This window comes from Siphateles boraxobius, unplaced genomic scaffold (assembly GCF_051911475.1).
Source record: "Siphateles boraxobius isolate OS27281-9 unplaced genomic scaffold, OSU_SipBor_1 130, whole genome shotgun sequence".
Taxonomy (NCBI): Eukaryota; Metazoa; Chordata; class Actinopteri; order Cypriniformes; family Leuciscidae; genus Siphateles; species Siphateles boraxobius.
Genome location: NW_027508734.1, coordinates 39,898,757 through 39,911,519, shown reverse-complemented (window position 1 = coordinate 39,911,519; position 12,763 = coordinate 39,898,757). Strand labels below are relative to the sequence as shown.

Sequence of the window (12,763 nt, the reverse complement as noted above, 5' to 3'; positions counted from 1 at the left end):
TAAGGCTTCTTCTGTCCTTTGTTAATCATATTTCAGGAGGGAGGTGTATCGTATCCTGCAGGAGGAGGGGATAGATCTGCCACGCTATGCCGTTTTAAACCGAGACCCTGACAAACCTGATGGTCAGTCAAAGCTTTTTTCCCCAAAAAATACAAACAGAATTTTTGAGTATCTACAGGTATTTTTCCTGATATTTTTTTAAAAAGTTATCTTTTGTTATTTGCTTGCTTTTTTCTTCATCATCCAGCAGTGTAGTTAAAAATATTAGCAAAGTGTCCTGCTTTGTCTCTGCACTGATTTATTTTAGTCTTTGAGTAAATATAGCCCCTCATGTAAAGCAATTTTAAGTGTTTCACAGGCCAAGGATACAAATATTGCTCTGAAGTCCATGATGTGACCATCTGGCATCCACTGAGCTGTTATGTTCTTGGCAGCTATGACAGTTCCCTGAGGACCTGAATAAATTTATTCTGCTCTAAAACAAATGACAATCAAAGTGCTATATTTATCCAGCTATAAATCCACATCACAGTCCTGTCTCAGATGATGACTGTGTTATCTGCTCAGATATTGTTTCTATTCACTGTTTTGACAGAGTGTAACCTGGTTGAGGGAGAAGACCAAGTTGAAGTTAACGGCGAAGTCTTTCTAAAACCATTCGTAGAGAAGCCCGTTTCTGCTGAGGACCATAATGTGTACATCTACTACCCAACTTCAGCTGGGGGAGGCAGCCAACGCCTCTTCAGGAAGGTCTTTTTGCAGTGGCTGCCTATTATCTATTCCATAGAGCTTGAGCTGCATCCGCTCAGTCATACAAGCACAGCAAACGGAGAAGAGCATGCTGACATTTGTTTTAGCCTTCCCCGTCATCTGTGTTAAAAAAAAAGACATAATTGCAGAGTTTACCCTACAGTCAGTGTTGGGGAGCAACTAGTAACACTACTCAGTTTGTTTTAGCAGCTCATTCCTTCATTCATTTAAAACAACTGATTTACCACCCAGAGTTATATCGTGCTGCAGGAAAGTCCTAAAACCTGGAAACGAGTCATCATTTTTTAACTTCCAGTTCCATTGTGCTGAAGTCAATGGGATTTTGGTTAAATGCCTGAATTAAGGTTTATGGTTTACACAAGCTTGGACATTTTCACATTTTATTTTACAACGTAATATATCAGTACACAATATATCACCTTTTGTGATTTTGTTGTTTTTAAGCTTTTACGTAACTTGAAAAAGTCAGTTGCTAACAAGTGGCTAAATGGAACTACACAGGTTGTCTGGGACATTAAGTATTATCATGCTGAACAGGAAAACTCATTTACTGATTAGTCAGCTTTAACAGCCTCGTTGTGGTTATATTTGCGATCTTGCTAAATATTCTACTATAACTACTATAGCTCAAACTTTTCAACTTGTAGATTGTAAATAAATGAATAGTGATGGTTATTATATTTAGGTGTCAACATTCATAAAAGTTATTTGTGAATATTATCTTGATTTACAAAACGTGTAAGAATCATAATTTTGTTGGTAACAGAGCTTATTTTCTGTACTGATACTAAAGCCAATGGAACAACACCTTTGGCTTTTTGCTGAGAGAACCGGCCAACAAAATGACATCATCCCCGGAGCACTCTTGCCCTGTAGTTGTCCCTGAATTTTACATATTCTTTTTTTGTTGCAAAATAAATGGTTAAAGTATTTTAACTACTTTACTATCCCAGTTAAATACCCTGGGATATTTATAAGCTAGCCATCTGTATGTTAACTCCCTGAAAAGTTTTACAGTGTGACTCTATCAAAACCTGACTCTGTTTTTTGAGCATCTTGACCAGCCAGACACGGTAACACTGGCCCAGCTAATGCCGTGAGTTTGGGACAGAACAATCTGTTTTTTCAACCAATACCAGATGGGGGAATGTTCATGAAACTTATTTAAAAGAAACTACTACATTTGATATCACTCGTGTCACAAAAATTACACTTTACTTCAGCTTTAAATTCAGATGTTTATTTGGTTCAGTTATGTAAATTAGGGTGTATTTTAGTTTTATTAATTGAATTTAATCTAAATGTATGTGTTTGAGTTTTTTACTGTTGCCTTAATTGTGATGCTCATTGGGTTGCCAATTAAATACTGCAGTCTTTTAAATAAATAGTATATTCTTGTAAATTAAAACAAAACTGCCCCTCAAAATAGCTTAAATACTAGTTATTGTTTTGTATCTTGTAGTGTATGGTTTTGTAACTTTACTGGAGTTTTTTTACTTCGAATTTTGAGCAACGTTGTTTGCTACGTTCAAAGTAGCATTCCTAGAACTGCCTACAGTGATATGAATTATAGTTTAATAGAAACACTGTCTACAAAACTGTTAATATGTTGCACGATGGCAAAATCATAACATTTGAGTGTGAATGTGTCTTTGTTTCAGATTGGGAGCAGAAGTAGTGTTTACTCTCCAGAGAGCACTGTGAGGAAAACTGGCTCCTATATCTATGAAGAGTTCATGCCAACCGATGGAACAGATGTGAAGGTACTAAATAAATGACCCTCTTTTCTACTCAGTGATTGCATTACCCTGTTGCTCTTGATCTATATAGAGCAAAGTTCTGCTTTCTTACGCGTTTGTTTCATTTGTAAATTTTTAGAGAAGCAGCAACATTCTTTTGCGCGTGTTTGTTTTGTTACAGGTGTACACAGTAGGGCCAGATTATGCTCACGCAGAAGCTCGTAAGTCCCCTGCACTTGACGGGAAAGTTGAGCGAGACAGTGAAGGCAAAGAAATCCGCTACCCAGTCATGCTCACTGCCATGGAGAAGCTTGTGGCCCGTAAAGTGTGTTTGGCATTCAAGGTCAGCTGCTCATTTCTTGGTTTCAAGAATGAAATTTTGAATGTACAAGAAAGAATTTGCAGACTGAAAATGTTTCAAGGGTTTAACCTGTTCATGCTGATTTTGTTCTCAAATACATTTTACACTGTAGCAAACAGTTTGTGGATTCGACCTCCTCCGAGCCAACGGCCACTCGTATGTGTGTGATGTCAACGGATTTAGCTTTGTGAAGAATTCCATGAAATACTATGACGACTGTGCTAAGATCCTGGGGTAATCATCATCAGATAAAGATTCAAAATCTTTGTATTTCAAACATATTAACATAAGGTTGCAAAATTGCACAACAGGATTGAGTTTAGCTTGTTCTTTCTTTCAGAAATATTGTGATGAGGGAGCTGGCTCCTCAGTTCCAGATCCCGTGGTCCATACCTACAGAGGCAGAGGACATTCCTATTGTACCCACTACATCAGGCACCATGTACGTATCGCATGCTTCACTTACACTTTATTTTTTTTATTGTCTAATGCAACACTTTATTTTTTTTATTGTCTAATGCAACAACATTCATATATTTTTAAGGTTTCCACTCTTAAGCGACGTATTATGATATTGCATCAGAATTTTTTTTTTTTTTTTTTCGCTAGGATGGAGCTGCGCTGCGTAATAGCTGTGATCCGTCATGGAGATCGTACACCAAAGCAGAAGATGAAGATGGAAGTGCGGAATCCCATGTGTGTTCTTGCCACCTGCTTAATAGACTTAATCACTTAAAGCATTACTGATATCCAAATAGCAAAAATATGGTGCTTTTTCCTTTCTTCTAGGTTTTTTGAGCTTTTTGAAACATACGGTGGATATAAAACGGGCAAACTGAAGCTAAAGAAACCCAAACAACTCCAGGTAACAATTTTTATTTATTCTTTTTTTTTTATGCATTTGTTAAACATGTTCCAACTTTAAATCAGAAAGTACACACAAAAAAATTCAATCACAATTAAAAAAAAATATAGCCTGCTGAAGTAATAATGAGCACATTTATCCTTGGCCACTAAAAGAGTAAAAAAAATAAAAATAAGATAAAGCAAAATTAAATAAATACACTAAGCACATAACTGCTGTATTATACAAGTTTGTACTCACTTGGGGCACATGAATGGGAAAACCCTTCCGCAGAATAGTTGACACTATAAAAATGGACTGGCTGACCATTAACTAGACAAGTTAAATATTCCAGCGGAATTAATTCCATCGACATAGAATTGCGCCATACCGATATAGTCGAAGTCTTGTCACTTATCCAACTCAGTAATATGTTTTTCCTTGCTGCGAAAGATTTTACAGTCTTTTTTTCTTTTGATAAAATCGAAGCTTTATCAGGCAGACCAAGAATAAAAAATAAAGGCTCCAATGCCAACTCCTTCTCAAAGATATTACTCATTTCAGAAACTATCTTGGCCCAATATATTCCAGGTAACAATTTTGTAAATTATTTTATTTCAATTATTATTATTATTATTATTATTAGATTTAATTTTTTTATATTTTGGTTAAATTTAAACCATTGCTTCTCAACCTTGTTGACCCTCTAGAACTTATTAATTTATGGGCACTAGAACTTATCTTAATTTATGAGCACTGCTGTTTTCTGTAAATTTAAAAAATTAACTAAAATATTCATAATTAAAAATAAAATAATTGCATTTCAGGATGTCCTTAATTTAAGACCCCCACTCTTTTTAAACAATGTGTAGACATGATTATTCCAGTTGTTTATTTACTTGCTTGGGATTCTTAAAAATATATTTTAACTTGATGTATAATGTATATTCTATGCCACAGAATGAAAAATAAAAAAGGTAATTGCGACTTTTTATCTCACAATTCTGACTTTATTTCTCAGAATTGCGAGATATAAAGTCAGAATTGCGTGAAATAAAGTCGCAATTGCGTGTTATAAAGTCAGAATTGTGAGATCTAAACTATTCTGAGGAAAAAAGTCAGTCTTTTTACCCCCATAGAATTGGACTTTATAACTCGCAATTGCGAGTTCATCTCACAATTCTGGCTTTATAACACGCAATTGCGACTTTATATCACTCAATTCTGACTTTATATCATGCAATTGCGACTTTATATCATGCAATTGCGACTTTATATCACGCAATTCTGACTTTATAACACGCAAATGCGACTTTATATCACGCAATTCTGACATTATATCTCGCAATTGTGAGAAATAAAGTCAGAATTGTGAGATAAAAAGTCGCTATTATTATTTATTTATTTATTTATTGGCGGAAACAAGCTTCCATAATAGTCATTATAAAAATGCCATTCCGGTTTAGGATTTTATTCGTTTACATGACTTTTCCAGGGGCCGTATGTATAAAGGCACTCAGAGTAAAATTTTAGTCTGAAGTCTGTCAAAATTCTAAGCATTACATCATTTTACTCTTATTCCTAAACTTGAGAATAAGTGTGTTCCTAAAGGCATAAAGGTTCCTAAGTGTCAAGACTAGGTCTCAGCTCCTAAATTATTTAAGAGTGCTGGAGATCCTAACCTAGTTAGGAGTAAGAAGATGGCAGCAGAGAGGAGGAGGTCACGCACTTTTCAACAAAAATGTGATGTATTGGAGTTAAATGATGACAGAGTTGATCATCAAGGTATATTCTTTTTGTAACTGACCTTTTAAGAAATTTTATAGCAATGAAATTAAATGAAATTAATAATTACATTTTTGGCGACTGGAAAAATGCAGCAGTGCACCGGTGATGACTTAAGCTCATCATTCCACAGTAGGCAGGGTCTGAAATTGCATTATTGTGACACTGACCACACCAAACATACAGTAACGGCCAAAAGTGACGTGCAGAGTGTTTTTTTATTTTAATTTTATTATTGACCCTACAAGTTTACTTGAACCATCAAATTATGAAGAAAATATTTTTATTTGTATATTTTTTTTATATTTTAAAATATGAGGGAAGAACAAAACACTAAACTAAGTGAAGGTATTTATCTGACAAAAGTATTTCAAGTCAAGTCACCTTTTACAACACAGATTGTTTCAAAGCAGATTTACATTGATTACAGGAAAAGTTAGTTTTGGCTGTAAGAAAATAGTGTCATTGTCCAGCTTAAGTAAGTTCAGTGTTGATTCATTTCCATTGTAAAAATCATTAGTTATCTATTTGTTTCTATTTATTTGCTCTGGAGAAAACGGGCATGTCATCGTCCAGCACAGTTCAGTTCTCAGACAATGGTGTTGATTCAGGCAGATCAATAATGTTGTTGAATATTAAGTGATAAATAAGGGCAAACTACAGCTACAAGTTTAGAAAAACTAAAAAGCTCACAGGAGGAAAAAAATCATACATTGTCTACAACTTAGTCAGTTATTAATATTTCATTGTCCTGCCTTGTTTTTTCATGTGTTCATAATTTCTTTGTATGATAGCCTGGCTAAAAAATATGTATGTACAATATGGCATGTTTCATTGTGTTATCAAAAATAAACAATTGACTCCAAACACAACTACACAATACGCTTACAAAATCTTTAACACATTTTTAATACTCTTTAAAAAAATGTGTCAATTTTCCTTTGCCTTACTTTTGGCCACTACTGTTTGGCAGTTCATTGACTTTCCAACTGATCTTCAAATCTTCCAGAAAAATCAAGCCTCTTTTATGAGGATTGCAAGCTTCCCTTGTTGGATCCATTGATGGATCTCATGTTTGCATCATTGCTCCAACTGTAAATGAGGAGACATCTATCAATAGAAAAGGGTTCCACAGCATCAATACTAATTTGTGATAATTTTGCACAATGCAAAGCGATTTTTTAAAAATAAATTTAAATATTAAAGTTTCAGTGTCTTAATTAAATGATTTTATTATAATTACATTAAATGATTGGTGTCATGCTGCAGTGACCTCACCATTGGCTTATTCAGTGGTTGAGGGCGGCCATTTTGGGTTGACATCATTGTAGTTCTTAGTTCACAGCACTTAAGTGCCACTTCAGTCAGCACTTAAGAATCATTCTTAGACATTACTGAAAGTTTCTTTTAGCTTATTGATAAAAGTGTCCAACTCTTAGAGAAGTCCAAATTTTTACTAAGAATTTTTTTACACTTAAGTCAAAGCTTAAGACTATTCTTAAGAGCATTTCTTAGAAGTTTTATACATACTGGCCCAGGTCTACAAACAAAGTTTTAAAATTAGGCTTCCTCATATATTGAGGTTTTCCAAGACTCTGGGAATACAGGTGCTTCAAAGAAAAAAAAACTTTGTTGAGGGGGTAAATTAAAATAAGAAACACCTTGATTTTGGTTAATTTTAAACTTATTTCAATACCTGTTGTGTCTTATTTTACCTAATTTTAAGTCATCTTGAGGCCCCCTTGGGTTTGCTGAGCCCATAGTGGGCCCCTGGCCCATTGTTTGAGAACCACTCATTTAAACCTTGAATTTACTGTTAAAAGCTGCTGTGCTACTCCATATCTGTGTTTCCACAGGAAGTTCTGGACATTACCAGGACACTCTTGGCAGATATAGGACAGCATACTGACTGTGAAGTTGAGGAGAAGAAGTCCAAGCTTGAACAACTGAAGACCGTTCTAGAAATGTACGTTAATGTAAGATGTTAACTGGGCCATGCTAACTGGCACACTTGCAGTCTTCCTTGGTGGCCTCCTTTTAAGTCTTTTGACACAACGTATTTTCCAGACACAAGCTTCACTAGCTCGGGTGTTATATAAAATAAAACATTAATTTCCATCATATTCTTAACAGATGCTTTCTTTCAGAAAAATACAATAATGTTTCTAGTGTAATCTAAGGAGATATATGTAACATGTCTTAAAGGAGATTTCGTTGAAGGATGTTGTAAATGAACACTATGTTCGGTGATATTCCCAACATGCAGTATTTTTAGAATCTCAGTATTAAGTTTTGTCCTATGACACAATGAAATGGCAGTGTCCCCTTTCACAGCTCTTGACAATCACTCATTCAGCAATGGCATAGATGCACTGGATGGATTTCTGAACAGCTGTTCTGACAGGTGCTCCTGGCTATGTTAATATAGATGTCAGTCAAGAACAGGGAAGTGGAAAGTAAACTTCTTTGGGGTCTGTAGACACCCTAATTACACTATTGTCCCTGTTCTGTTCTATTCATTTTTTCAGGTATGGCCATTTCTCTGGAATCAATAGGAAAGTGCAGCTAACCTACCTTCCCCATGGACAGCCCAAAACATCCAGTGAGGAGGAAGGTACGAGGATTGTTGATCAAGAAACTCAGTCGTGTTTAGCTTTAATCATGTCATGCACTATTTTGCTGCTGTTTGTGTTGTGTGCAGATACCCGTAAGGAGGGCGCCTCTATACTGCTGGTGCTGAAGTGGGGAGGAGAGCTGACTCCAGCGGGCAGAGTTCAGGCTGAAGAACTCGGCAGGGCTTTCCGCTGCATGTATCCTGGAGGTCAAGGTGAAAAAAAAAAAACTCCTGTTTGTCTGTCACTAAGGGGCCCTATTTTAACGATCTAAGCCAGGGGTCGGCAACCTATGGCAGACGTGCCAACACTGGCACGCTGAGGGTGAATCGCTGGCACTTGAGCAAAAAAGTGCTCATCTCTCTATGAGTGAGATGTATGCATTTCATTCAGATAAAGTACCTCGTACCTGCATACTGATCTGCATTTTGAGGTAATCATTCCTCATTGTAAAACAGCTTGTTATATTAAGGCAGGAGTTATACATATTATTAAAGTGTGAGAATTAAACTGCGCAAGTCAATAAAAGTGTGCAGCGCGACCCCTGCGCATCACATGCACACAAGTTATTGACTGACAGCTTTGCAGCTTGTTCCGTTGTACATAGTCAATGCTATAAATTCGTATAGATATTCAGTATAGAATCCTTATTAAATATTCCATACACATGGATCTGGTTGTTGAAGCTACAAATGTAAATTTTACTCCTCCTAAAATGGTAAAAACTAAACATGCAAGAGCATTTTATAACGACTCCCGGTAACGCAGATATAACGACACTGCAGCAGCATCGCCGCAGAGAAGTAGGTGAGCATCTCTTCAGCAAGCCGACGCACAAACTGCCACAAATTAAACAAAGTTTAAATAACTACTTTAGACCAGGTTTCAGTTGGTCTATTTCAGTTGCCTCAAATAACAATGTTCCTGAACACACCTCATTTTCAGACCAGCACGCTCATGGGCGCTCAAATGGCGCTCTATTTAAACAACGTGGCGTAGGACGTGAAATGATAACTGCGTCGGGCTGAAACTAGCAAAAGACACTTGCGTTGTTGTGTTTGATTAGGGTTGGAGCAAAACTGTTGACCGAGGGCCAGAATTGAGATCCCCTTTAGATGTTATTTTTCTAGAGTCTACAAATCTCATGGTTTCAGCACCTTATTACACCTTTCTAATCCAACATTACACCTAAATCTAACCGATTAACATTCATATTAATGACGGGGACTCAATATCGGATGACATTTTAATAATTGTTCATTATTCAGTCATCTACAAACATTATATAATGCTTAATAAATCAGTACTTTGTTAACTTTCAAATATGAATATATTAATCATAGTTAAATAACTGACTTAGAGTTGAGTAATGACTAATTAAACTAAAATTGAATGCACATAGAGTGCTGCAAAGTCCTAAAACCCGGAAATTACCATTTATGAACTTCATGAACTTTCATTGTCCAGAAGAATGGACTTTTTTCAATTTTGTTTAAATGCCTGTGATTAACACAAGCTCAGGATATTTTTCACGTTTTATTCTATGACATAAAATATTACATCAGTTACACCCCACTTGCAATTTTTTTTAGCTTTTATGTGTCTTGAAAAAAGCATTTGGTGACATTGATGTCATGCAACTGTGGTGTAGTTCTTTATAGCTTAACTTCAGCTGCTGTGGATTGTATTTAGGATTCAATATTCATAAATGTGTTAATTTGTGAAGATTATCTTGATTAACAAAATGTGTAAGAATTATACACTTTTGTCTCTGAGCTTATTTTCTGCAATAATCCAAAAGCTAATGGATGTTGAGGAAACTAGTGATGCAAATTCTGGCCTACAAAAATACACCATCCCTGCAGCACTCTATTAACCAAAGATCTGAGAAGCATTTATTATAAAATCCTTGAAGTTTATAAAATGTATAATCCCAATTTCGGGATAAACCCCAGTGCCTATTCAACAGTCTTCGTATTATATGCTTCCCATTTTCTTGTTTTTCTAAGCTATATTTGTGCTTTATTTTCTGAGCAGCGGTATTTTATTAATGTTATTCACTCCATAGAAGTGTCACAAAACCATATTCTTCATATGACTATATTGTGAGCTGTAAGTCTTCTGATACTTTTGTCTGAGGAACAGACTTACATTTTAATCATTGTTCTCTGATAATCTTGAATTCTTCCTTATCTCGCAAATTATATTTGCGTTTACGTTTTGCTTACTGATTGGTTGTGTGATATGGAACAACCAATGGTGTTTACTTTCAGTGACATCAAAGTGTTTAATGTGTCTGAGGTTGCCAACTTTGAGTGAATGAAATTTTAGAGCAAAATAAAATTTTGGACATGTTAACTTTGACATGGTAACCTTCAGACTTATAGTAGTGCTTAACCCTGTTCTTAGAGACCCACTATCCTGCAGAGTTTCATTCCAGCCTGCTCCAACACCCATGCCTCTAATTGTCAGTCAAGACCCTGATTATGGTTGGAGCTAAAACCCAGAAAGACAGTGGGTTTTCAGGAACAGGGTTGATTACCCTTTTTATATATCGCTATTTAGTCAAACCAAGTTTTTCTCTGTGAATGTTCTGTTCTTTACCACTTATAGGGGATTACGCTGGCTTTCCAGGCTGTGGCCTGCTCAGGTTACACAGCACCTACCGACATGACCTCAAGATCTATGCCTCGGATGAGGGCAGGGTGCAAATGACTGCTGCTGCCTTTGCAAAGGTCCTCAGCCACAACAAATACAGGTCTTCTAAGGTTTAAAGGTATAAAGTTATCAGAGGATGTTAAACTGGTGTTGGTTGTCTGCCTCGCAGGGTCTCTTGGCACTGGAAGGGGAACTAACACCTATCCTGGTTCAGATGGTAAAGAGTGCAAATATGAATGGCCTGCTGGATAACGATATTGACTCCCTCAGCGGCTGTCAGCAGAGGGTTAAGGCCAGACTTCATGAGATCATGCAGAAAGATCAAATCTTCACAGAAGAAGACTTTGACAGGGTAAATCAGAGCGTCAGGCATCTTTTGAACTATTGGGTGTATTCCAGTCCCTCTACTGACTTGATATGAAAAGCACATCTGTGTCCGCTTCATCTCTTTTGTTTCTCCAGCTGGCTCCAACATGCAGCAGCTCTCTGGTGAACTCTATGAAGGCTGTGGAGAATCCAGTGAGTATGTGTGATCAAGTCTACACACTTGTCCAGAGCCTCACATCACAGATCCGCAAAAGACTTGAAGACCCCAAATCAGCAGGTGATTGCTCTGTGCTCACATAAAAAAAGACAGAAAAGAAAAGCACACTTTAAAAGGCCATACCGATAAACTTGATACAACCAGAGTAAATGAGTTTGAGTTGCCTGTCTCAGATTTACAGCTGTACCACAGCGAGACACTTGAGATGATGTTGCAGCGCTGGTCTAAGTTGGAAAGGGACTTCCGCATGAAGAGCGGCCGCTATGACATCAGCAAGATTCCTGACATTTATGACTGTGTTAAGTATGACGTGCAGCACAACAGCTCCCTGGGCCTGGAGGACACAGGGGAACTCTTCAAGCTCTCTCGAGCTTTAGCCGACATTGTCATACCTCAGGTGTGTGAGGAAATTCTGATACGTGAACCTGTATTTCTTGCCCTTTGCTAAAGTTTATTTTTCTTCAGTTGCTTATGTGAATAGGGTTTGTCAGAATACAAGTATTTCACTAGATATTTTCACTAGCATTAGCTATTACTTTCTTCAAGGAAAAAAAAAATAATTTACATTTTTTATTCACATATCACCCAGCCCTCGATACCACAACATAAAGTTAACAAAAAGTAAAACTAAATCTAAAAAACTATTGTTAAACCCCTTATAAGTACTTCTTGACAATTTTTGACTAACAGCCAGAGCTATTTTAGTACCATTGTTTTTTTTATTTTTTTATTATTAGAATTTATATTTGTTATTTCTGTTTTCATTTTAATTTCGTTAAAGTTTCAGTTTAAATAGGTTGTTTTATTTTAAATGGGTCTATATAGGTTTTATTTAGTTTTAGTTATTTTAGTACTTAAACTAAATGTAAATAAAAAATGTTGCTTTAAAATTGAGTTAAAGTCAGTTCTGAAGGCAAAATATTTTTTTGTGTATTTTTGCCATATTTAAAAATTATATATTTTATTGTATTTCAGTTTATTTTTTATTGTATTTCAAGAAATTAAAATGTTTTATTTTTTATTTGTTTTTTAGTTAACATAAACCTTGCCAACAGCAGTAGAATTATGTTGTTGAATGGGAGTCGTATCGACTTGCTACAAAATAGTGATATTCTTCTTGGGTACTGTAATCTGGTTTTGTAGGTAATAAAAGATTGTATATTTTTAGTTGTACCGTGGTCTCTCTAATTTTAGTAATAAAATAGCTTCGCTACTGAATTGCTATATTTCTCAGCAAATTCATCGCTATTCTGAAGTAATTAAACTCACTCATTCATTCAAAATCAAATAAATGTAATCTTACGCACTACTTTATTTCTGTGTCTGATTCAAAGCGGTTGAACGCTAGATGCTAGATCCTAACTGCCGAAAAATAACCATCAATTTTACCCTTTCGGTCAGATATTGCGCTGCAAACATCAATGACAGATTTAAGTTGTCAATGCTGGC

At 35.9% G+C, this 12,763-nt stretch overlaps 1 protein-coding gene across 5 annotated transcripts in view; it reads left to right on the top strand.

The window, feature by feature from the left end:
- The window catches only part of ppip5k1a (diphosphoinositol pentakisphosphate kinase 1a), a 36,798-nt gene that overhangs the window by 9,704 nt on the left and 14,331 nt on the right, over positions 1-12,763 (top strand). For all 5 annotated transcript variants that reach the window (XM_077229422.1, XM_077229421.1, XM_077229419.1 and 2 more), the window contains exons 5-19: positions 37-122; positions 596-750; positions 2,433-2,534; positions 2,692-2,853; positions 2,984-3,105; positions 3,212-3,313; positions 3,481-3,567; positions 3,661-3,736; positions 7,357-7,466; positions 8,029-8,114; positions 8,202-8,327; positions 10,726-10,847; positions 10,940-11,122; positions 11,233-11,374; positions 11,488-11,711. In XM_077229422.1, the coding sequence (XP_077085537.1) occupies positions 37-122; positions 596-750; positions 2,433-2,534; positions 2,692-2,853; positions 2,984-3,105; positions 3,212-3,313; positions 3,481-3,567; positions 3,661-3,736; positions 7,357-7,466; positions 8,029-8,114; positions 8,202-8,327; positions 10,726-10,847; positions 10,940-11,122; positions 11,233-11,374; positions 11,488-11,711 (1,885 nt within the window). The remainder of the gene's footprint in view (positions 1-36; positions 123-595; positions 751-2,432; positions 2,535-2,691; positions 2,854-2,983; positions 3,106-3,211; positions 3,314-3,480; positions 3,568-3,660; positions 3,737-7,356; positions 7,467-8,028; positions 8,115-8,201; positions 8,328-10,725; positions 10,848-10,939; positions 11,123-11,232; positions 11,375-11,487; positions 11,712-12,763) is intronic.